This window comes from Ciconia boyciana, chromosome 8 (assembly GCF_034638445.1).
Source record: "Ciconia boyciana chromosome 8, ASM3463844v1, whole genome shotgun sequence".
Classification (NCBI taxonomy): domain Eukaryota; kingdom Metazoa; phylum Chordata; class Aves; order Ciconiiformes; family Ciconiidae; genus Ciconia; species Ciconia boyciana.
Genome location: NC_132941.1, coordinates 4,290,000 through 4,317,044, shown reverse-complemented (window position 1 = coordinate 4,317,044; position 27,045 = coordinate 4,290,000). Strand labels below are relative to the sequence as shown.

At 40.5% G+C, this 27,045-nt stretch overlaps 1 protein-coding gene across 2 annotated transcripts in view; it reads right to left on the bottom strand.

Moving 5' to 3' along the window:
- Positions 1–952: 952 nt before the first annotated feature.
- CERS3 (ceramide synthase 3) overlaps positions 953–27,045 on the bottom strand; it is a 55,099-nt gene continuing 29,006 nt past the window's right edge. For both annotated transcript variants that reach the window (XM_072870596.1, XM_072870597.1), the window contains 3 exons: positions 25,318–25,424; positions 23,167–23,323; positions 953–5,252 (listed from right to left, as the gene is read on the bottom strand). In XM_072870596.1, the coding sequence (XP_072726697.1) occupies positions 5,121–5,252; positions 23,167–23,323; positions 25,318–25,424 (396 nt within the window). In that variant the 3' untranslated portion in view covers positions 953–5,120. The remainder of the gene's footprint in view (positions 5,253–23,166; positions 23,324–25,317; positions 25,425–27,045) is intronic.

The following is a 27,045-nucleotide window of genomic DNA, read 5'->3' as shown; positions in this document are numbered from 1 at the left end:
TCCTGACTTTTCTTCTCCATATTCATGAAGCTGTGCTCAGGAAAGGTCAGCTCGCTCTCCGTGATGCTGGTCACTCACAGTGCCACCTTGCTGTCTGACACACATTGGTTACTCTCTCTCTAAAGCATGGGCATCAGGTAGGTTTCATAAATTTCCTAAGCAGAAATCGCATTCTCAGTGGGAATACAGATGTCCTGTGTGACCTTCAACAAGTCAGAGGTGTTCACCCTCCTCAAGGTCCACGCCTTGGGCAGCCAAAGCTCAAACTCTATAGGCAAGAAACAAAACCCTGGCTCCATATGGCACAGACAGAGCAGGAGGGAGCCCATTAAACTGACTGGGAAACAGGAACAGACGTTTTCAGTGATTTTGAACATGACCAATGGAATCAGCTCAGGAGTACCTCCTTGGCTCATTTGCTGCTCCACACAGAAAGGCTCCCCAGCTCTTGGGCAGCTAACAGCCATCAAACCAACTCTCTTTGGCATTTTCACAACTGGGCTATGTTCTTAGTCTCAGCATGGACTTTCATTTCTGCCCACTGGTTATCTGTTGTTCTTCAAACCCACAGCTGGGGGAAATGCCTGTGGAGATGATGTTTTTCTTTCTAAATCAGCAAGATTTTTTTTTAATTCTTCACAGTTTGCAAGTTGTTTGTAGCCAAAACTCACATATCCCTGTTCGATTTGCTTCCCATCTACTTTATTCTTACTCATAAGCTTAAAAAAAAATGAATTCAGATAATAAAACCAAAGTATTCTGCTACAGTTCATTATTTGGGCTGGAACACCTTCCCCTATGTTTGTTTGCCCATGAGAAGAGATGGTAAGTCAGAACCTCTGTGATCTTCCCGACTAGGGAGGCAGAAATAGAAAGAATATAAAATATGGAACAGCTTTTCAGCTGATACAAATCAGCACAGCTCCCTTGTTTTCAGTAGAGCTTTCCTGCTTTTGCCATCTTAAGAGCCCTGTCCGAGTTGTCTCAAGTGTGCTTGTGATGAGACATTTAGGTAGTAATCCCACAGCAATCTAACTGGGCAATAGCACCTCGGACTATGTACGAACATAAGCACTCTCAGGAAAAAAAGAATTATCTCTGTATTTGCATATCATTCTAACATTCCTCAAATACACATAACGTCATAAGCAGTCCTAATACGCACAACAAAAACCAACTGAGTAAAGATACAAAAATGTGTTGGCATTCTACAGTGAGTAGTTCCCAGTGTAGATAGGACCACTTTCAAGTACTTTAGTCAAAGCATGAATCTTAAATAATACAAATGATGGATGATGCACCCATTAATTTTGGTTCCTCTCCATTCATTAATCGTCCTGGACAAAAAAAAGAAAAGTTCATTTACAGCAATCGCTGTTACCTCTTAAGAAGAGGGGTGGTCATCCAGCCTTTTCCAGGCAAGGGGAAAACTTGGAAGAGTAAGGAATTTGTTCCTGAATGGGCCCTCACTGGAAAGCTGGGAAGGAATGGAAAGCAGAGAGGACGACACTGCAAGGCAGGGAAAACAAGGAAATTCTTACATAGATACCTATTTTTAAAAAATATTTATTTATAGTGTGTAGTATAACTGACCAGACAAATTCAGTGGCATTAGGAACAAAAAAAGATAATTATACTGAATGATACAAATTGACAAAATGAGTTCTGTGGAGTAAAGGAGATCTCTACATCAAATCCAGAGTAGATGGGTAAATCTATGGAGTAAACAAGTACAGAGGCAGCATAGTATACACAGACAGGAGGACAGAATTCAGAGGAATTAAATGGAACAGAAGAGATTCTGCTGATTCTAATGGACTAAGATTTCATTTTCATTCTGTAATTCTATCATAAATATTTTGGCATGGTCAAAGTGACATAGCAAAACCAGATGCACAGTGTCCAAGCATTAACCAGGACCCACTGTGTGAAATGGTCAAAACAATGCGTTAGAGTCTGTCCTCTGTGCTCATATACATTACCTACAATTGTTCTGCACTTGCATTTTGAGACTCTCTTCGTGATAACATTAAAAAAAGGGCATTGAATAGACTGAAAATCTTGAAGCACCATGACATTAATTTCTTTAGCATGAATTGTGTTCCCCATGACTGCAGCTGCTTCTTTCTGAGTTTCTACCAGTAAAAAGCGGAAAATGAAACACATGTAACTTCAGAAGTGACAAATCTGATGGTAACACAGGACATGTGTCCAGTCCCACTGTGACAATCTGTGCTGTGGGTATTTATCCCCAGTACCGAATGGTTTACATTCAGAATTTGTAGGCCTCATCACTTTGGTTGGCCATGACAGTAACCCCCCGGGAAGGGACTTCCATGGCCTTCTTTCCTTCCATGGCCTTCCTTCCTTCCATGGCCCTAACTGCAACATGATGTAGTTATTTGGTTATTTACTGTGCTTAGACTTGATCTTCACCTTCAGGACGTTGTTTTCTTCCATATTCTTCTGTACTCACCCAAAATCTGCCTCAATGTTTTATGTTTGAATGTATTTATCTACCTTTTACTCTTCCTTTAAGACCCTAGTTTCACATCAATTTAAAACAACAGGTCTTGTAATTAGGTTGGATAACTGCAATCCAAAATTTTTCCTAGGCAAAACTCCAATAGAGTTAATTGGCCTCAGTGGGAGACTTGTCCAAGTAGGAAGGGCAAGATTTGGCCTCAACGAGACTATAAATTCCAGTTTAAAACTCAGTAGTTGTTCAGAGGCTCGCTCCTGTGACAACATCATTCTTCGTGTTTCCTTTCCTGAATTCCTTTCCTAGTCATAGCAGGAAAGCCTTCTGGCTCCAAAATCAAATGATAATACCCTGGCCATCTCCCAAAACCCCGTTATGTCTTGTAGAAAGCATCGTTGTCTCCACTGCTCTCAAAGGGAGCGTAAAGCCTCCAAGATGTCAGGTTTCTACATTTTGTTAGGAAAGGCCAGTTCTTTTCATGTAGGCAATAAACAGGCCCTGATAAGCAACTGTGACCCTGCCAAACTCACCAGTTGCTTTAGATGATGTAATAAGTACTTACACTTCCAATAAATCCACACTGCAGTATTTAAGGTATTCTCTACAGCTATGTAAGGAAACACACTGCTATACAGCAACTGCTGAGGGAATTCTGCCCGCTCAGCCCGAGCAGCACTACTGAACTACAACCACGGGGTCAGGAGTCCTGTCCTGCCACTGTACGTTTCCCATCCTTCTCAGAAGCTGTAGGCCATACTCCTTTCTCAGTTTAATTCTTTGTGGTAAAACATAAACATTTGGGGTATAACATGGTCCAAAATATAAGTAAAAAAATTAAACACAGCCTAGTTCAACAGACCATACGTAGATTTTTTCATACTACCAGCCTCTGCAACAAAGTACTCCTACAGTTTCTTTTAACTGCACAGAAACCACTTCTTTCTTCATATCTGAGATCCCAAACATTTCCCTTTCTTTCAAATGCTTCAGTCACTGAATTATATCCCCCTTTGCCAAGGAACTCTTGAGAAAACAAGTCAGTCATATAGTGCTTCCCGTAGGTCACCAAGTTCCTGCCTGAGCAGCCTTAAGGGGAAAAGAGCCTTTCCGAACCAAAAGCTCTGCACTGAGGCTGTTTTAGCAGTGGTCCCCCTGGTCTCTATCAAGCTACTGGATTTAGTTCACCAGATGATCTCAGCTACTGTAGAACCACATGGAGAGCCTCTCACCTCTAAAACTTATGACACAAATCATTTACGACCTTGTGAGCTAAATGCATCTGGAAATGAGATTGGTACCACCCTGTTTAAAAGGCCCAGGCTCTCCTTGGAAAGCCCCAGGACTAAAATGCTGCTGCACTCTGCGCTAGCGTTAGAACAAAAGTGCAAACTTAGGATAGAGGCACTTGTGGTAAGAGGAGCTGATAAAACATCCACTGTTCCTCCACTTCTTACAGCATAAACAACGGTATGTGGCTTAAGTCACGTACTCACATTCAAGTTTGGCTCTAGCTGATGGGATTCCTGATTTTCAAAAAGAGCGGAGATGGAAATGCAGGTCCTGATATCAGATGAATACACAGTACTGATGATGTGACATTCCTTGCTAGCCCCACACTACCCCAAGGACCAGATACATGCAGTGAACACACAGGAACCACAAAACAGAATTTAGAGGGCTCGGTCCTGAGAAGACAGTCATCCAATGCCGCTGTGTGAGACAAGCTCACAAGAAGGGAATGGATGAGATATTTTTAATCTTCTGGGCTGTAGATATGTCAGGAGCAGGGGGCGTTCAGCAGTTTTGAAGACAAATAAGAAGTGCAAAAGAACCTGTGAGAAGACCCAATTTTCATTCAGTATCTTCCCCCGTAACTGCACCTTTGGTTCTAACACTGGTCCAAAATGACCGAGATGAAAGACATTTGTGAAATCTGGAGCTCAATGGAGAATCAGGGCTGAGTTTTGCTATTTTAACAGTGACTTCCTTGGCAAGTAAATCTTAGAACACAATATTTGAGCTATCTATCATACAGCATATTTTGGAGAAAGACTATATTTCTGCAGTGAAGCCAGCTCTTCACAGGCAAGTAGTTTGACTTCCTCCATGTTAGCTTCCACTGGCCTCCAGGAAATGAAATCTAACAAAAAATAGCCATTCTGATGAGGGTTTAAACTGAAAAGTAAAGACTAAAATACTAGTCACTGTACACCACTGTCAAATTTTTCCCACATTGAGTAATTTTGGTTCCTAATGGAGTTCACACTACCTACCACAAAACATCTGTGAATTAAACTGCTTGGTGAAATATATCTTATATCAGATTGAAAAACAACATTAGAATCAATGGGATGCTAAATGATCTGATGCTCTTGAGCTTTGACCTTGTTGAGCTCTGTCAGTCAGTGCATCCAAACATCTTTCCAAACACTTAGCAACTATTCAGAAAGTGGGTCATTAACACATTTTGTCACGTTACGCAATTTTTACCTCCCCTCTAAACTGGGCTTTTTTCCAGGTCCAGTAGCCAACAATAAATCAATCACAGTCTCTCATAAGCCTTTTGACTTAAATTCTATCCTGTAGGTTGGGTTAAAAATAGAGCAGAAATCACTGCAGGAGGTGAGGCAGGAAGGGGCTAGTGGTGACTGCTGTCTAGGAGATGTTTGCTTGACCCACAGCCGTTCTTGTTGCCATTCTTTGTAGACTCCTCTTCATTATCTGTAACAGAATCTTCCTCCTCTTCATCGCTCCGGTCATCTTTCAAGTCCTAGGGAGAAGAAAGCACCATAAGCATATTCTATACTTGCAGTAGTTACTGTCAGATAAGTTACCAGATTGCTATTATCAGCGCAGGCCTTTCAAAAAGGCCTACAGGTGCCAGACAAGCAAGTATTTTATTTTTAAAGTGAACTGGGTATCTGAATCCTTGCAATGATTTTGAAAAAGTAACCAATTAATTTCATTAGTCAGGTGCCCCCATTTGTAATTGCAAAATAAAAAGATGGTGCATAAAAGTTCCAGAACATGAGACATTCTTCATTCTTGGAAATTTCCCCATCATCCTCTGAAGACAAAACTCCTCTGTCCCCATTTGTCTCAGCAAAAAAACACGCGCTAAGGGGAACAAATGAAAGGGGAGCTCTAAATACACTAGACAATATCAAAAGTGCCCCCCAGAAACACCCCCTCCCCCCAAAATGGAGGCTGACATCCAAGGACAGACCAGTTAACAACATTTTAATCTTGCAGAACCTAATGTTCTTTAGACAAAATTTCTTCCGTGACCTTGGCCCAGTCATTTGACCTCTTCTTGCTTGTTTCCGCTTTCCCTTGTAAAGCATTACTAGTAATCCCTGGGTGCTGCGGGATTAATTAACAATTGTGAAGTGCAGTGAAGATGAAAAGAGTATTGTATAAAAGCTAAATATGATAAATACACCCGCCCAAACATAGGAGTTGAGAGGCTGCCTGGTTCTGACAGGTGTAATCTAAATAGTGACTAGTTGTGCCAGCATCTCCTAGTATTAACTTTGCTTAAAGAGACCTACTGACCCTAAAATATCCTTCCCTGCTTGATGGTGTATACATCACATCAACATTTGCAAAGGGGAGGCCATGTCTATACAGCTATCACATGCATCTTGGGTATATCATCCTGCTAAGGGAATTGCCACGGAGGAGAGGATGGCTGCCCCATTAGCAGTGAAAGGGAGTCAGCGAGACACAGTCTGCCCTTATGAAAATCCCTTCCCAGCTCTATAGGAACAGCTTCTGACATTTGGCAATCCCCAGACAGTCAAACATGGCACTTGCTAATGAATGTTTCCACCACACGGAGAAAAGACATTGTGTCTACCCAGTATTTCACAGCAAAGGTTAGGGAAAGGTAAGACAATTCCCTGCTATTTGTCATGGCACATAAAATATACCATTAGTCTCTTATTTCTCAACTCCTACCATAACCCAAGACCCTACAACGTGTTCAGAAATTTGGTTCAAAGAATCGAGGCTTTGGCATTAAAACCAAACACCTCTATTTCCCTTTCAGTGCAACGAGCTTACAAGAGCAGTACCTGCCTCCCTGGAAGGACCTTCCATACCAACTGATGACCTGCTCTGCAGACTCAGGGTAGGATGCTCTAGTTAAAGATGCTGTAAATCAAGTAAACACTTCCTTCTGCCTAAGCAGTGACTGAGAACAGAAATGAGATCAAAGCAGGCACCTAAGAAACTTTTTCACCTCCAGCAGTTTCCTGTGTGATTAGCAGCCACCACTGGTTGTCTCTTCCAGTTACTTGGAGAGTGCCTGGTAGACTTGATACCACCTGATACCCTCTAGTTCTTGTGTTGGAAGAGATGGGCAATAGTCATTCCCCCTCCAGCATCTCATGATTTAATAGAGCACCTCTTACTTAAAACCAGGAGTTTCCCCACAGCTGAGGATCAAAACCTGGGCCCTCACACTGTGGCTGACAATTTCCCCATTAGCACCAGGGTATCTAGTTTGTTAATGGGAACTCCCAAAATTTAACAGCCAGACAGTCAGTGGTGTCAATGTTCAAGTATTGACGATTACAGGTGTCACGGTGTCTTTTTCTATATGAGGGGGTGTTCGGCCTGCAGGACTGTCTGCTGAGGGAGACCTGAGGCTTCCCTTCATAACAGAGTACGTTGCCTCCAGAGCTGCGTGCTGGAGCTGGCAGGCATGCTAGCCCTTGTGCAGCCACACCGGGGACTGCTCCATCATGGATAAATTTGTTTTCCTTGTCATTTGTCTGGACCTCAACTAAACAGGGAGAGACTGCACGTTCTTCCTGCTCCTGGAGTGATGTGCCAAGGTCAGAGATGAGACGCAGAAAGGAGAAACCAGTGTTGTTCCTGCCCATGCTGTATCTGTATCTCAGAATGAACTAACGATTTCACTTTCTTAGCCAGCTGGTCTGAGGTCTTTCTTAAGCACCAAATTCATACAGAGAAAATAAATGACAGCTCAGTAATAACTCATCCAATTGCAATCTCATATCCCTTTATATATTACAATTCTAGTAAAATGTATAGGACTAGAAAGAAAATTAAAGCCTAAACTCTGTCTCATCAGAAACTATAAACTTCCTGGAGATTTTCTTTTGCCTTTTCCCTAACAACATACAAAGGGTATCAAAACAAACAAATCTTACTGTAAATACTGTAAAATAAACTTGGCATGCCATCAGTTAGAGAAAAGGAAAGACAGCCTTTCCCACACAAACAATTTATGAGGTTCTGCCTCTTTCAGATCACCTCTCTCACTCCTGGTAGTTTTGCAATTTGTATTTGCAGTAAAAGACAAATGTTGAGGGTATGGGGGGAGGCTTGTTACTTTTTTGCCACCAGAGATGTTTCAGAAAAGACACGCGAACTAAACCTAAGTACAGCATCTGATGCAGAATCTGCTAGACTTACTGGAAGTACTCTCATCTTCCCAAGCAGTCGCTGGCTGAGGCTGCAAACGTGGGGAGTGCCGGGGGAGGAGTGCTTTTGTGCTCACTGAGAATAGACTTGAGTCAGGAAAGTTCTTGAGTGGGTATTTCATTTTGAGTACTTCATTGTGGTCCGCAGAAGTTGCTGGTACTCAAGCATATGCTTAAGAATAGCTGGCAATCTGCTTTGCTTTGAATGATAGCTGATATGTGACATTGATTCCTGTTTCCTATAGGAATGAGCTGGTATTTCCAGCATGGAGCTGGAAACTCAGGTAGGATTTCCTTCCCAGTTTTAATGCTGTCAAGCTGGATGCTCTGATTAAAGGCACTATAGGTAGTAATTAAAAAAATATGTGTTTGTTCCAGCACACTGGAAATCCCTGCCTTTGAGATAGTCTTACATGTTTCAAAGCAGCAGGAATTAAATTTCTTTCTATTCTGAAGCAACCATTGCAAATTTGCTTAATTCTGGGAAAGAGTACTACTTCTGAAATCCTGATATTAATCAAAGAAAAAATGCTGCCAAGTCAAATCTAAATTTTTATTAAATTTTTAACCATGAACCTGCTTCCTGACCAAGTGCCTCTACAAATTCTTGCTTTAGACGGGTCTGGCCATTTTCGTCTAGCTTGTTTAAGTGACAGAGCAGAACTTTAAATAGCAATAGCTTCATCTATAACTAGAAAACCAAACAAACCTGTCTTTGCAAACTGTTTAACAGACCATTATAAATATATTAAGATATCGTAAGTGAAATTTGTGCCTCTTAACTTTGACCTTCTAAGAATAACAAAAAAAAGTAACATTTCTAGGATTTTCCCTGCTTGAATACTAAGATGTTTCCTCTGAGCCCCTCACATCATATATTATAGTTGTGTTTTCCAACTCAAAGACTCTGCTCTTACTGTCCCTGAGCAACAACAGATGAATATACTATCAGAAACACAAGAGCTGGCAAACTGTAAATACCACAACTGAGGCCATCATTAATACTCAATGCTTTGGTTTAATGGCATCAACTGCATTTATTATACTTCAGATGGTTTAGGGTAACAGACAAAACGGATGTGTATATTTTATGTTCTGGATGACTAACCAATTTAATCTTTCTAAATGGATGAATGGTTTCAAGGTTTATGAGAAGCAACACTAATGCTATAAAGTCTGCAAGACAGCCATTTGTAGTGAAGCCAAAGCCGCAAACTTGTATAATCTTTTTTCCTTTTGTTTAACCCTTCCACCTGCTGCTCAGTCTGCCTCTTTTAGTTAAATGAACCGTATTTGTTAAGGTAGTTTTGGCTTCTTGCATTTCACTGCTGTTAGAACGCGTATCATTTAAGTCATTAGCACCCCATCTTATTACATGAACAGTAAAGGACCTTCCAAGAGACTTCACCAAGGAAAAAGACTTTTTGCAATTAAGAGATGAGCAAACTTCATAGGCCACTTCCCAGCCTCTTTAGAGAAAAAAAATATTGGTCAAATCTCCATCTAAACTAACAGAGAATTTACTCCTAATTGTGCAAGTTTGTCTCTCAATAAAGCACTCAGAAATCACTTCTCTCTTGACAAGCTCTTGGCGCTGCACTCTTTCTGCTACAGCTCATGAGAGCACTGGGAGAAAGACACGGCTGTGCTGGAAGACAGATGGAAGTGTGGGTTTCCTGTTCCTACGTGCTGGTGATACCATCTGAAGCTGGTGGAGAAATGGGACTGGGCAGACACCACCCTTCTCTCCTGCTCCTCTTTACTGGGCACATGGCATCTTTGTCCATGTGCATGTCAAGTCGCAATGCAGCCATGGCTTCATATCTGCTACCCAGCAACTGAAGTGGAAAGTTTAAGAGCAGACGGAAAGACAGTGCCAAGCAGTATAAAAAAAGGCAAAAATATATTGTAGCAACGTGGATTGATCCTATAAACAGTGAGAAAGCCTTAGCAACATGCCTTCTGCTTTCTCAGAAGCGGAAGGGCACTTGCTAGCAAATGCATCGTCGGGTCAATGTGGCTTACTGCAGCTTGTCAAGTGGAGGTCTCAAAATGTAAGCTGTTGCTATAATGACATGCTCTGAAACAGAAATAGCCGCCCGCTGAGGCAGCATGGAGAAAAAGAAAAAGAATCTGGCTGAGACACATCTGAGCAGAAGATGTTTCTGCAGTGAAGTTCAGTTGCTACAACATTTTTTTCATGAATGAGCTTCCAATCCAGCTCCTCCCTGGTTCTCCCCGACAAAGGCACATACTTTTTAAGAGGCATGCAATAACTTCAGTTGGCATTACGAAGACAATAGTGTAGTGTCTACTTTACAAATTCATTGTGTCAGTTTGGGCGTAGAGTGGCAGGGGAATGTTTGATTGCTTCTTCAGCTAACCAGCTGAAAACAAGAGAGGATGATAGAGGTTTGCTGTGCCTTACCACAAGCAAAAGTAGGCAAGATCAGTCCATATCAGTTCAAGCTCTTTCTCACTGGTATGACTGTGTCCATGTGTGGGGTGGGAGATGTACCAGGCCTAACTCTTCTGGTGGGATCAACATTGACTCAAGGTTTCTCAGCAGCATAAGGAGATTTCCATTTTGCCCCTGCCTGGACAAGACTAAAACCAATTAATCCTGGAAGCTGAGCTCACTCCTCCTGCCGCTGCTAGGAAAGCAGTAGCACAGACTGCTGAACAGCTTCCCCATACCTACTAGCTGTAGCAGACGGACATACCTGATCCCTGTTGCAGCAGCAGCAGCAAGCTGGGCGCTCTGGGACACTGACAGGGAAGATGCAGACAACATAGCTGTAACTCTGCAGGTGCCTTGCCAGTCCCAGGGTCTACTGCCCCAGACTTTGCTGACTTTCCACCCACTTTGTTTAAAGCCAGCACTGGCTATAAAGTCATGCAGGAATCAAAATTGAAGCCGCCCTTTGTATCTACTGACAAACTCTCTCTGAACTACATCATTTTTAGCATAGTAAGATCTGCCACCAAACTAAAATCAGCTCAGAGTAAAAACAAATTCCAACTCCTAAGAGATTTGTGTACCTGAATAGAAACATTAATTACAATACACTTATAAATAAATAACAAGTTATTTATTTATTAAATAACAAGTTATTTAGTCCCAAATAACTTGGGACTAAATCCCAAGTCTTTTATTAGATCATTTGTTTCTTTGAGCGCTTGATGTGGAGGAACTTTATCAGGTCCACCGACGCCCTCATTTTTTACTTATTGTATAAAACAAAAAGATTAGCTGCAGATATGCACTAACTCTAGAAAAGATTCTGACTCTTACTAATACATACACAGGCACAGTCAAAGGGCAGTTACACTGTTTCAAGTGATATTTCTTAGTTCTATAACTACATATTTTTTAAAAAAATAATACTGCTTTTAAAGTGCAATTAGAAGACCCAAATACTAAGTTTCTACATCTTTAAATGCCAGGAAATTTGAATGTGTTCAATAAATCTCGATTCTAGCCCTTATTTTAAGCATTATCTGCACATTCCAGCACTGTAACTTTCCCACAGAAAATGCTGCAGTTATGACACAAATCACAACATGAATGTCAGCTTCTGCCCTGATAGTAGCAGTCAGAATCCAGATCATCACACAGGCTAATATACTATATGTTAGGACAAGGGGCCATGGCTTTAAACTGAAATAAGGTAGATTTAGGTTGGACATAAGGAAGATATTTTTAATGATGAGGGTGGTGAGACACTGCAACAAGTTGCCCAGAGAAGCTGTGGAACATCGGAAGTGTTCAAGGTCAAGTTGGATGGGGCTTTGAGCAACCCGATCTAGTGAAAGACGTCCCTGCCCACAGCAGGAGGGGTGGACTAGATGATCTTCAAAGGTCCCTTCCAACCCACACCATTCTATGATTCTAATAGCAACAGTCTCTGTAAGATCCAATGGCTACCTCACCCTGACCATGTTCATACTATCATAACTGCATCTATTTGGGAGCACAGCTTTTGAACTCTACCAGCATAATCCCAGCTAACTTGGTGTATCACAGCTTAGTCTATTCATTCTCCAAATAACAGAGACCTCATACTGCAAAACAGGCCGTCAGTCAACTCCTCATGGATTGACCCTAAGAATGACCCTGCACCTGAGATAAGCCAGGTCATATGCTTGCACAGGAATACGCTATTGTAATTAGCAGGTGCCACAGAAGACACATTTCTTCCATTTTTCTCATATATGGAGTACAACTGCATGGTTCTGCATAATCACTGAGCCCACAGGTAGCCCCTTGGTTATCATAAACACAGGGAAAGCCAGGTCTCTCTCTCGAAGACAGTAGGGCTCAAGGATATACATTTGGGCCTTTTCGGTTAAGCATAATTTACATCCACACAGTTAACTGGATTTCTGCTACCAGGTACAGATATATAAAGGCAATTCACAGCTGATTCTGGAATTTTAATTATGGTTTTTCCAATTTGGTGAAATTTAGATTTCTGGATTTTCAAATATTTATTTTTATCCTTTAGTCAGAATTTCCCAACTCTTAAATGTATCTTACATTAAGATCAGAATGTCCTAAATCTTATACCTTAATTCTACCTTAAGAATATTTTAATTTAAATATCTACAAACATATTGACTAGATCTTGATTTTTCAATGTAAAGACAATAAATTCCACAGCACCTGCCCATATGGAAACAGCTTGCAGTACAAAGATGAAAGCTATTAGTTAGGTCAGCAACCACTGACTCAAAAGAGATAATAAACAAGAGAGATAATAAAAAGTCAGTCCAAATAGATAGAAGGGGGTACTTTTCTAACAAATAATACTATAAAGTTGATGAATCTCCGAGTTCAACATGTTTAATTCAACATCAATAATTCAACTCAGCTGACATATGACTTAATACGTCTTTACTTTCCTGTGGAGACTAAGCAATATACATTTGGATTCAAGCAAACTGTTCTATATTTCCAGCCTGGAAGATTTTATTGGAAAATATATTTCCCTTTTCAGCTTATACACACTAGGCAACATAAATAATGTTGATCTTCAGTGGAAGATGTGCTGTTGGACTCTGCTTTCTGCAGCTTTTAAATGAAGATGCAGACTTTCTAGATTAATTGTATTGGACATCTTGTGGCCAAAACTCCTCTTATTTAATCTCTCTCTTCTGTGTAATACCCATTCCCCAAGCTTTCCACCAGGAGTTTTCAGAGGGAACTCAAAGATGACGTGTGAAAAACAAATTAAAAGAAAAGTTACACTAATTCCCCAAATATTGAAAAGAAGAGTCTCAGAAAACTAGATGTTACTATTAGAACATGTCCCCGATTCTGACTGAAGGAATAAATTTAACCTCAAAAAACTATCACTTGTGTTGTCACTCAGCATAACACACCTGTAACTGGAGCTATAATACCCTGACCGTTCAGAAGAAATAAATCATTGTTTACTGTTAATCAGGTACTCTGCGGTTTCAATAAAGTCTGCTAGCTGTGTTATTGAAATCCACTAACTAAACCTTGCACTCAAGTGTATGTGGCTTTACGATAATGTCAAAAGCCCAGGAGGTACTGAGTGAGTCATAATGTCCCACTGCTTTTTGAATTATTCCAATTTTAAATCCACAGTTGGCAAAGAAACAAAGAACAATATAATAGGCATTTGATGCTGTTCTCTATAGTGAACTTTTTTTTACCCTAGGACAGAACTTGCATTAAGCCAAGGAGTTCAGTGGTATGAACTTTTATCAGAACATGCACTTTTATTCCTTATAAATGCTTTTTTGGCTACAAAACAGCTGATCAGACACTCGCACTTTTCTCAGTGAGGTATGATACTGCACTTCAGATGAACGTTTTGAAACAACACAGCTGCTAAAGAATATTCCTACAGAAGTCTTATAGCACTATTAAACTAACCTGAAACCACAAAGTATACAACCATGTAAATGATAGGCACTTCTATCTAATGTGTCCATTAAGGTGCTCATTCGTCTATTGTCATTGTCAGGAGGCATTCCATTCCTTTTGTGATGTATCTAAAGGCTACCTCCATACTTAAACATTATCAATCTAATTTTCAAGTCATATACCCAAAAAGTAATATTTTTTCATCAGACATTCATATCACAATACCTAAAATAAGTCATTTCAATACAGCATTTCTAAAGACCCTGATACGGAGGCTGGATATAGAATACTTTTAGTAGTACCTAATGAACAAAGGTTCTTCAATAGCATTAGAAGTCCCTGAGAGTTGTGTGCTTAAGTCACCTGGCAGGGGATTTACTTCACTGAAGTTCAGCATTCTGAAAGTTGGGTATCTACTCAGAGATTGTTATCTAGGACTACTCTTAAACAACAGAAAGAGAAACGGGTCTCCCCAGAGGGTCACCTGGCCCACCACTGCTGGGGTGACAATACTGGGCACAGTGAATGGCTCGCTGGAGACACCACTCTTCCTCCACTGATTACAGAGGGATCCTTGAACTTGGGCTAAGCACAGCTTAAGTTACACAAGACAAATCCTACCCTCACATGCTTCACACCCATCACTGCTTGATTAGACTGATAGACTGATCAGGTTGGTCTGTTTGCTTTCTGATGATGTGAACTCTGCAGTCTGTTGTGCCTGGTCAAAAGTTACTAGAATTGTGTTATGGAGGAGAGACTGCTCCTTTTAAGATTTCCTCCCTTCTTCGCATGTAATAAGGATTATGGAGCACTCCTAGGGAAACGTAATTTTCTTTAAATACAAGATAGAACAATTTCCCTTCTCAATTGATATTAATCTATCATTAACTAGCTTTATTTCAAGCTCTTTATTTTTTTTAATCAGTTCAGCAGATTGCAGTACTGTGAACCCCTATGAAAGTATGAGAATTACTCACCTCATAACAAAGTCACAATTCAAATCTCTGCAGCATATATTAAAAACAGTAAATGAAGGCATCAAAAGTTCTGTAGAAGGCCGAGGGTTTGCTCTGTGAATTGATTTTTGGCAATTGAAAAAATACATACATATGCACGCTATTTTATATAGAGAGAGATATATAGTTTTTATATAGGTGCATATATATAAAACTGGCAACAAATGGAACATTTCATAAATATCCTGCTAGAAAATTAAAAGATATGAGCAGTTAAGAAGGGAAGCCAGAAAAACTGTCAGCAAATGCCCTTCTGTGAACAGCCAGGTAAATCACTGAATTTTAAAGCATTTGTCTTTTATCTGAATTAGGAACTTTCACATAAAAAGAGTAATTTAGATCAGGGATTTACTAAAAGTAGAGTTGCTCTGTGCCAGACTTACATGCAGAGAGAGGAGTGGGGGTGCTTGTTTGGCCAGATCCATTGCTGGTGAAAACTAACACAATTGCATTTGACTTCAAGTCGAGCCGTGCTCATTTATACCAGCTGAGAACCTGGCCCTGTATCAACACTGCAGACTTCTGCTGAACTGGCCAGGGCAGCAAGCTTTGCTTTCAGAATTACATATAGTTTTGATTTTCTATTCTTAGAGGCAGTGGTCATCTGCAGCTCCTACTGAAGTCAAACTCGGCAACTTTGGAAACAGTAGACTTTTACTGCAGCACATAAGAGACCTGCACAGCCCCGTTTATGGCACAGCTAACACAAGAGAGGCAAAGGGAGCATCCACACACCCAATTTGTTGGACTATGGCCAGAGGACTGAGTCTGCTCTTGCATAGTCTTGTGTGTGCATAACAGGGCTGTGGAAGGGTACTTTGTCCTAATGCTCCCACCCCAGTGCACCTTCACAAGCCCATCTATTCCAATCAAATGCTCAGAAATTATTTTCTTCAGCTTCTCATTAGTTCATTCCTCCATAACGGTCATGACTGCCCTTAAGTTAAGTTTTCTAAACTTCACCTGATTTTTATATAATATTCAAGTGAAAGGTGTTGTGGAATTATGGGCATTCTAAACAGAGTTTATTTAAAAAAAAAAAAATCAAAATTCCAGCAGAGAACATTGTTGCTGTTTCGAAAACTGAGAAGTATATTTTAGCATACAGTATAACATACCTCCCTGGAAGTCATTGCTCAGCTGCTGACCCCTTTCATAATCTGGAGTAAAAAGTAAAGATTTAAATAGCAATCTGCCTTTTAACTCACGGTGCCAGGAAATGAACTGGTTGAGGCAAAGGAGACCAGTCAGTGCTCTTGGATTGGCATGTAACATTTGTGCAGTAGAGAAGAACTGGCAGCTTTTCCTCTTTCACAGACTCTGCTGGGCTACACACTTTGACAATATACATTACTGAGGTCAGCCTTGACTTCAAACCCCCAGTGAGGGTAGGACTCCAGAGCTCCCCAGCGTGCACGCAGCAGCTTTTCTCCCTTTTGCCTATCATTGTAAATACCAGCCAGCAAACCTCTTACTCTTTTATGCTTTCTTCTGCCTGCCTCTCACCCCTCCTCCCTCAGATGAATTTGGCAGCATAAAATGAGACATGTAGCCAGGCTTTGGGCTTAACTAGTCTGCTGTAGCAGAATGGGAAATATGCAGATGAAAGAGTCATAACAGGAAGTAATTTCCCTTTACTAGGGCATGAGCCTTCACGCTGCTGACCTGGCTGGCTAGCTCCCATCTCCAGGCTATTAAAAAGCTCATGTCCCAAAGGCAATAATTTGAATCAACTGGGAAGGTTCCCAGATAGACTGGTTTTCATCTCCAAGAGGGAAAGCTTTCATTTCTCCTATTTTGTTCCCCTAATAAGCTATCCTCATGAGAAAATCTGCTATAAATATTTATCTGTTGAGAACCAACAAATTCAACTTCTCCATAACCCCTCTTCCTTTAAAATGGGGAAAAGGCAACCCCTGCTAATCTAGTTCAATCTGTCTTGTGTTTGTGCTAAACCTTCACTCAGAGAACTCAAACTCAGAAGCAGGACATCAGCATGTGCTGGCCCTTCCCAGTCTAGAAAGTAACCGCAAAATCTCCAGTGAAAGCTTTTCCACAACTTCCCAGTCCCAGAGAGTCATGAAATTGCAACTAACTTGATTATCATTATCCTCTAAAATATATTACTGCTTTTAAAATGACTACTTGGAATTAAGGCAAGCACACCTCTTGGTCCATTTTATCAGCACCCTGATAGCCATTGGTGCAGTCCAGGCTTAACAAAACACCTAAGTAAAAGAAAACAAAAAACTTACGCGCATCTAGTTTAGGAAACTAAACCCTGTCCTCTGTTTAACTCCTGCAGAATGACATTTTTCTGAAGTGAATGACTTATCACTGAATGTGTTAATTCTCATTAAATTTCATTTTCTGATTATAAGTGTCCTGAAAATAGATTGTTTTACTGCTTCAGAAAGAAGAAAAATAATCAGCTGAAAGTCCAACTGTTTAGGAGTCCAATAAACTGCTGTGCATGCCAAAACCGAATATACATTTCATTTCATGCTTCATTTTCACATCCCAGTAATTGCACGGTGTATGGAAGCGCAGCACTGCTGTGTGTGATCAGGGTCATGTGATGACCTTTCACAGCTCAAGTTAAAAGTCAGAGTTTATTAGCTGGGAGCAATCAGGCTCAGCTCACCTATGGTATGTCTAGTGCACACCAAACAGCACACAGCTCAAGCACATGAATGCTGGATCCAATTCTATTTGCCACAAAAGAGATTTAAAATGTAATCTCTTTAGAGGCCATTCTACTTTTGTGTTACACAGAGCTTTTTTTCCTCTCTGTAGTTTTAAAAATCAGATTTCTGTTTAGGATTAAATATCTCAAGTTATTACACAGTTCAATGAGAAAGGCAGTGCTGCCTCAGCTGTCAGAACAGCTAAGTGTTCGCAGCCACAGCACCCCTGGGTGAATGGAGGCCAAAGAGTGACTCTCGTTTAATAAAGGCAAACCAGTGCATTTTAACCACTGTGGATCCATGGTCTAATTCTGAAGGATATAGATCTGATTCTGAAGGCAGCTAAGGAAAGCAAAGCAAGTACTAGGGGCTTAGATTTGTCATACAGAAGTCTGTACTTCCATGGGGAAATGTTTAAGGACCTGCAAACCAAAAAAACCCCATTGCTTTAAACAATGTGCTGTGGGCCTGTGTTTCACGAACAAGAAAATTCTCACCCAAGTTCAGCACTGAAATTCCATGCTCCCAGGACCCATGTGGTTACAAAATAAATATAAGATTCAAATGAATTATTAAAAGTAAAGGTTCTGTTTGATGCAAACAGATCACGCACAAAAAAGTAAGAGGAAAAATAATAAAAGGATCCCAGGGAAGGAAAGTTCTGCAGAAGCTGAGGCGAGTCTGAATAGCCTTAGACTAAACTCAGCTAAAGGCATCTGTCAGGAGCAGGTAGCATGGCCTCTGGGAACCATATAACTTAATTTTAAAACTTACACAAAGGGTTATAGCAAGTCTCTAAAGAGATAAATTCACAACATGAAAGATAGAAAGTAACATAGGCCAGCACCTCTGCAGGTGTAAAGAATCATTATTCTTCAATATAAGTAGTGGGGGCATGTTTTATAAGAGCATATTATGTCTGTGTTCCAGAGGACTTTCAGGCCTTGCCTACACATTAATATTAAAACACGTCAAGTATTCTAGTCCATGGGCACACTTTTAGGGATACAGTTTTAGTAGTATATCTTCTTTTGATATGGAAAAGGGAGTAACTGATTTAAGGAGTCTTTATATGGCTAACCACTTTTCCTGGCAAGGACTCTACTAGCATCCCAGTATCAGTATATAAGACAAAAAAAAAAAAAAAAAGGAAAGAAAGTTAACTCAAACTGGCAGAGATTTCTCAGTACGAGAGCAGTCCTCAGACAGAGCAAAATGCTAAAGTAGAAGAATGATCACTGGAAACAGCAAAAGTATCATAACAAATATTTCACAGCTCTCATTTCAATCCCAAAATAGTATTTTCTTATCATTTGCAGCTACCCCTACTCTGTCATTAGTCATTCGTTGAACGTTAACTCTCACTGTTCCCTTGGGAATTTGGACCAAATAAGGAATGAACAAACCCTGGACAAGGATACGCCCAACCAAAATCTTTAAAAAGCCTGCTTACTGACTACAAAATACCAAAGGAATACTGAAGATACATAGGTGGCACCAGTAATTTTTTTAAAGAGTGACAAGTCCAAAAGCCTGCTCTACAGCATTGCAGGGTCTTTTCTACTTCAGGAAGAGGAAAGAACCACAGTGAATCAAATAAAACTGCAGCTGACGACTCCTCAATAATAGCAACCACTAGTAAGAAGCTCATTGCCTTACTTGAAGGCAGTCTGACAGTGACAAAACAATTAAAAGCGAAAGAAAACATATTCCTGGTCACATTACAGTCTGTTAAAAACCTGCCATTACCTTCTGCTGTTGATGGACTTTGCATCAGCCCTGAAGTATCTGAGTCATGTGGACATCATGCCCATTTCCTACAACTTACACATATTTTTCAAGATTTAAAGCACTATAGTCTCAAAACCTTAACTCAGTGTGTAATGGTTTTAACATATATTTTACATCTTAATTTGCCATAATAATGTGGCTATAAGCTGCTGTCATTCGCTCCCTTTTTCTGACCTTGGAAATAAAATGTTTAATCTCCATGGGATTTTCCTGGCGAGATACTTTAAATCAGTGCATATGTACATACTTCTCTATATGTTTTTTCAATTTTCCTAAAATATTCTCATATGTGCAGACATGATGACTAGACATGTTTCAGTGGTGCTTGAAACTTGATACAAGTGGGTAATTTAACCATGTAATTGAACAATATTACAGAAACACACGGAGTTTCCTAGCAACAAAAGGCCTTGGACATCAAGATGGCAGGCAGCAGCTAACACTGCAATTGCCTGACCTAACTTGAAAAGAAATTACACTGAAGAATGTCCTTCTTCCTCTCGCAGCAGAACTGATCTAATATACATGGCTACGGGTCTGACCTTGAAGGGCTTTTCTTACATGCATATGCCTTACTAATATACAGGGTCACAAAATGTCATATGAGAAAGGACATTTGGGTTCCCTTTTGGGTATTTTTATATTTTCCAGAAGTAAGAACAATCTTTGATTTGAAAAAATATAATACCCCTGTCCCCTCAAGTCTAGCCCCAGAGAAAATAAAAAGCTTCTTAATGCAAAGTAGCTGACTACAGCTTAGCCTGTGGATGCAGAATTCCCCCTTGTTAGGGCATTTCTGCAGGACTGGGCCAGGGGAAAGGTGGCACAAGTTCTGTAAGCCTGGAGACCAGTGCTGCTCTGTGCTACCAGCTCAGGTGCCAGAGACTCCCATGCCTGAGAAAATAGGACACAGAGGCACAGAGCAAGATCATCTCCTCCCTTCTTTCCTTTTTCCTCATTTTTATTAATCTCTGCCTGCAGTGTTTGGGAGGAGGGAAATCGCAAGATTTTTAGTCCAAGTTCTTTTTTGCTGAAGAAATTCAGTCGGCTGAGCAGTTATCCCAGAGGACTGAGGATAATTGTCCCCTTTATTAGTGCAGAGGGGAGGCGACATCTGATATGAAGAGCTCCTGACCAGCCAGTCTCAGACAAAAGCCATCTCTCCCTGAGGGGGAAGAAGCTACCAACTCACAAGGCTGCAGTACTTAACGTCACTTCTGTATTAATTCCTGCCTTTAACAAAGCCTCCTGCCACAATCTGAAGATAAGAGCATTGACCCTAGACCCACAGCTCTGAGCAAGCTGCGACACGGCTCTGTGTGACCCTTTGAGGAATGGCAAAGGGGACTTGGTGGGTACATGAATTCCTGGAGACTTGGGCCCTCTTGTTTACATTCCCCACCAAGTCCCACATTTCACGTCTGACCTAGACAAGTCCTTTAACCTGTCCTTTGACAAGGGACAACAGCACTTCCCACTAAAAATAAATACATTCAAGCCCATTAACTTTCTGACAGTGCAATGACATGGTCAAAAGAATTCCATCAGGGGAGACACCTGCCCCTGGATGGGTGCTAGGAGCTGTTAACTGCTGCACTATAGTGGTTTTCACTGATGACCCCACCAACACAGGGTGGCTCAAGGCACAGAGGGCTCTGAAAAAATTCCTTACACCCTTGCTATGCTCAGAGCTTCCTTCAGTGAAACAACAACATCAGTCCCTATTCCCAGTTACATCATGACTTCATTTTTCCATCTGAAGTAGCTAAATGTTGCTTCAAGAAAAATGTCAAAAATTGCCTGTTTTCTGAATGAAAGCTTAAAAGTCTTGGGCAGAGAAACAAACCCCTGCTAATACAAGGATGATGGTTTACTGGTATTTCACTAAAATAGCAATAGCTATTTGTGTGGAGTATGTCTATAACAAATATGTTGGTATAAAAATGCTGCCTTGCAAACACCATTCTTTTCAACGTTGCCTTTACAGCTTTGGAGGCACTGGCTGCTTTCACAGCCAAGTTTGCCACCGCTATGGAAAACAGGCTGCACATGCAAGCCAGCTGAAGTCATACAGACTGAAAAGGGCTAGGGCTGTTGCTGCTACCACTGTTAAAATGTTATTTGGAAACCGTCTTCTCGGAGAGCTGTATAAGGAATCAAAAATCCAGGGTAGGGATGCAGGCTCAATGCTTTTCCATTTTTTAGCAATGACTAATACAAAAAAAGCTCTTATCTCAAAATAAAACATTTCTGCCCCTTACAAAGGCATATAAGCAGGCAGGACAGAATGGCCTTATATAGCTGGCCTAGTAGTGTCCTCTTCACCACTGTATCTGAAGACCTTCTTGCATTGTACTCTCATAACCTCAACCAATGCGGATGGAGAACTATACCAAAGCCTTCCTCTTACTCGGCTGGAAGGCAGAGGGATGTCCCTCTTGATTTCATCAGAAGAGTTGTGCGAGAACAGTGCAGAGACAAGGCCAGAATCAAAAAAGAAAATAGTAAAACACTTTAACACTTAATAAGCCAGGCCAGAAATAATTTTCTAATTAATCTAACAGAGGTAAGTGACATGCAAGAAATACAAACTTCTTAGTGTCTAAGGGAACATAGGAGCATGTTTTAGAAGCATGCTGTAGCACTACTTCTACAGATTTGTCCCTTATGTACAGCTGCTTGCCACCTAACAAGGGCTGAGTTTGTAACTGCAGTTTTCTTCTAGGGAAAACATTGGGTCTCCCCATGATATCCAGCTGTCTGTTTGCATAAGATTTGAAAGAATCCAATAATTGAAGAATTATAGGATGGTTTCTGTTATCAGTCAAACAACAATTAATAAGGGTAGAAAGGAATATTTCTATTTCCTTAAGATGCTTCACAGCATTAATTGCTTCAGATAAAAGGACAGAGTCAGCTCAATTAAGTTTTTGAGTCTTGATCCTCAAAAAATACCATGTTTCAATATTACAACTTCAGTTTCACCTTAACTAGCAAAATACACCTTTCAATGCTTATGGCTGTCAATGCTTATGCCAAATCTACAGAGACATTCTCCAAAGTCCTTTTCTAAATGCTTTTTGCTAAATGTTTTATCTATACCGCACCACACTGCACACTTCACAACAAGAGACCTTGTGAAAATGTTACTACTTTAGGCAATCAAACAAGACCTAAATTGCAGCAAAGTTTTCTTTATAGCTTTTTCCCCTCGTGAATTTTCTCTACAAGGTAAAAGCAGATTATGGCAGCACCAGACTTGCACTGTTTCTCTGCTCCAGTTGAGTATGACAGTATTTCATTGTGTCATTATGTAATACCAGATCAGCTTCATATGATTTTTGTAATCCAAAACCAGTGTTCAAGTATAGCTGACCTCAGATTTAGACAAACCTGAAGAACTTTGACTACAAGTTTTCTGCAGTATTTAAAGATCTCATCACTCACGTCTCCTCTCTTTTTTTCGGTATGTCCCTACAAAGTCCAGTGAGAAAAGATTACTTGCAGTCTGAACACAGAAATTTCTGAAGAGTTCCGCACCATCTCAGGGCTTCAGTTTTTGGGAGAGCTCACTTCTCATTTACTATCAGAGCAAAACATCAGATACAGGCCAAAGGCGGCTCTAGCTGAAGTTTTGATATTCTGGTCTATGACCTTAGGTGTGACAATGAGAGGTAGAAAGCACATTTAAACATCTTTATACTTTGTAGATCCCTATCAAAAATGCTGACACGAAAGTTCAGGAAAACAGTAAGAAATTGAGTAAATCTATTGGAGGTATTATAGCATCTGAATGATACTTCACACATCTTTCTGCAGGAGCAAAATTGCTTACCTTTAAGCAAATGAACCTCCTCAAAATCTTGAAAATTAAGTAACCCCAATACAAATGCAAGCCTTGAAGGATCAATAGCATCCCATTGAACAAAAAATATGCTATGACAGGAGTCGTGGAGTAGTATGTAGGTTGATACAATGTGGCACGAAGAATCCTAAAAAATAAAGGTCACTGTTATAGCGCAAGAATCCTTCTCTGCTTAATTTCACACTCCAAAGCAATTACCTATTTCACAAAATATTAAAAAGCTCTACAAAGATGACAGATTAATTAACAAGCCCCGTCTTAACTAGATTATGCATCTCTATTGAAATATAGACTTCAGAAGATGAGAAATTCGAGTCTTGCATGAAAGTATTCTAAATAAGCGCATTAGGTCTGGCTGAGATGGAGTTAATTTTCCCCATAGCAGCCCTCATAGTGCTGTGCTTTGTATTGGTAGCTAGAAGGGTGTTGAGAACACACCAGAGTTTTGGCTACTGCGGAGCAGTGCTTGCACAGCATCAAGGCTGTCTCTCCAACATCCCCCCTCACCAGAAGGCTGGGGGTGGGCAAGATCTTGGGAGGGGACACGGCCAGGACAGCTGACCCAAACTGACCAAAGGGATATTCCATACCATATGATGTCTGCTCAGCAATAAAAGCTAAGAGAAAGGAGGAGGAAGGGGCGGCATTCGTTATTATGACGTTTGTCTTCTGGAGGAACCACTACACGTACTGAAGCCCTACTTCCCAGGAAGTGGCTGGACATCGCCTGCTGATGGGAAGCAGAGAATAACTCTTTTGTCTTCCTTTGCTTCTGCACGCAGCCTTTGCTTTTGCTTTATTAAACTGCCTTTATCTTGACCCACAAGGTTTTTTTCCATCTTATTTTCTCCCCCACCCCTTCCTGCTGAGGAGGGGAATGAGCGGCTTGGTGGGCACCTGGCATCCAGCCAAGGTCAACCCACAACAATAAGGTTAGAAAAAAATCCCCCCCCCCTTTTTTTTTTCCTAAGTCTTGAGCTCTGTGTGGTCTAGATACTATGCAACTCAGAGGTTGTCTGTGCCATTTTTTTTTAATGCAAATTCTTCTAATCTCAAATCCACACTCCAGAGAAAATCCTACAGGCTTTGCAACAGGGCATTTTGTTAATTAACATATGTTTTGTCCATCTTCAGACTTCACTACTTATATATAAAGTTGGGGCTTTTGGAGTCCCTTTAATCTCATCACATTTTGCTTCCAAGCTCAAGAACTCAAGAACGAGAAACTCAGTGGAGCAAAACGATTGGAGACCACTTGTATAGTTAATCAAAAAACAACAAGAAAGTAAAAGACATCAGCATTTCTGAAAGAAAATACTACAGGAAATTAAAACCTTGTGTTGATCAATGTTCAGAACTATTAATTTAACCAGCTTGAGTCTCTAAGGGTTTGTCCGCATGCAGGGAGGGACATGAAGGCAAACTAGAGCAAGTCAATGAAACCGTGAATGTGAAACACATTAAACACTTTTTAAGAGCTAAACATGTTAAGCATTAAGCACACTAAGCACCCATGTGGATACCCCAAAGCAGATACTCCAAAGTCATGCGAGTATTTAGCAGGTTATGATTTATTTGCATTGACTTCATAAGTTAATTGGTTCACCTTAACTTTTCTGAATGCTCCTCATGTAAGTGAGTGAGGCGAGATACTACCCAAGAACTAGATAGCAAAAAGAAGGCTCTACAAAAAAGTAACTGCAATCATATAGGAATTACAGTGTACTCTGACTTTGCAGCTACAGCAGGTGGGATGGAATTAAAGGGAAAATGATTTCTCCTAGTTAGGTAGCTCAATCCCCTCAAAAATGCAGGAGCTCACAGCATTTAACTACAACTTATAAAAATAAGTTAAATAACACATAAAAGCCTTTGTTTAGGTTAGCATATTTTCAAAAGGCTCATTTAAAAACTATTTTTACTTAAATTAAATTTTTAAAGAAAATGACAGTTTTTGTCAACTCTTCTCACTGGCCTTTAGTAGCCAACAATAACAAAAGTTCTGCTTCTGCTCTTTAAAGTACAATCCATTCCTTTCTTTTTCCCATCACAACCAATACTAAGCTCTCAATGGAAATGGGAATTAAATAAAAGCCTGTGACTACATTAAATGTTGCTTACCAGAAGGGGAACAGGATGATTCTTGTGATGAAGAATGCAATAGAAAAGATGATAAAGAGCATATTACAGGTTTTCTCCCAGTGAGCATAATTAAACATTTTGGCTGCCTGCATTGAATAAAAACCAAACATATTACAAATATTCTCTGAAATAAGTTCCTTTCTGCATTTTCATAAGCAAGGACTCATCTTCCACCTCTGCAGGAAGAAAATTTCCTCCCTGTTTGACATGTAAAGCAATCAGTTTGTTGATACCTAATAAACCAGTATCAAAACAGATTCTTTGTTTATATTTCTCCTTTCATCTTAAAGGAAAGAACTCTGTATCAAAGGCCTAAAGAACAGCTCTCCGACCAGAATATAAGTGTCGTGAAAACAGAAAGTGCTCTTGAAAACAGAGGTAATCCTCCATTCCTGTACCAGATTCAAAATGGGCTGGATCAAAGAGAAGCTGCTGGCCACATCTGCATGCTCAGGAGCAGCAGTGACCCCTTATACACAGGCATTCTGGTGCATGCACGTTACTGACCCTTCTCTGTGCCTAATTCAGCTTCTGTTTTTTCCTTTTTGAGAGGTGGACATCCTAGCGTTGGTCTCTATCCCACTAATAAAAATTATAATTCCTGCTTCTCCCCTAGCTGAACTGTACAACTCTCCATGCTTCATTTAGGAATCACCCTGGGCACTGTTGAATGAAACAGCTGTTCTCAAGTGTGAACAAAGCTTCAGGTGCCAAGCCTAAGTTTTAAACAGCAGTTTGACAAACTTTTGAGTGGCAGGGCGGAATTAAGTTATTCTGGTACCCAGCTTCAGTTTCCATCTGAGTGCTGTCCTACCAGTTGTCAGCTCAACTGTTTGTAAGGCCACACACTTAACTGGACCACAAAGCAGTTCAGGATTAAAACTAACCTAGCAAAAACCTGTATGTATGCGCTTAATCTGGACCATTCCCAACTGCATGACCCCACAATTAGTTGTTCCAATACAATGGATAGAGTATCAGGAGCAGAAATGAACAGACAACAGCCTACAAGGGCTGCTTACACTGGCACTGCCACCAAAAGAGATGATGAAACTATGCTCTCAATCTTGGTGTTATAAAACCAGGATAACTCTATTGAAGGAAACACAGTGTGCATTTGTCTTCCAAGAAACCCAGCAGCAAGTCTTTATGACCACAGTGTTGTGTGCAGAAAAGGACCCTTCTTAATCTTAAACATTTCTAAACATTGATACTAAGTTCAGGGAAGGGACTTCCCCTTCAGTCCAGAGGAAGAAAGTTTTCTTCTGCCAGTAGATACCTGTGATATCTTGTTCAGGGACAGCTTGAGTGTTTCCAGCCAGAAGTCTATAATGTAGATGTACACCCTGGGCCAACACAGGGGTGTGAATGCTGACAAAATTAAGCCAGTTTGGAGAAGTAGCCAAAACTTTGGCTGCTAAATTTGCTTGAGAATTGGTATCATGACAAGTTGTTCACAGGCTAGCCAGCATGGTCTAATTTTAACAGTGAAACAAGAATAATCCAGGGGGGGAGCTGTATTTCCAGTCCCCGTTCTGTACTGAAGAACATCTCTTCTGCTCTTTTCTCATAATGAATTCTGTAACAGAGTATCATCTTAAATTATCTAGAAGTTATTTTTTATCTTACAATATATGAATCTGTGAAGCCGTGTCTCTGTAGGGACAGGAAGGGATCGTATGAAACTTGTGGCAAAACGATTAAAAC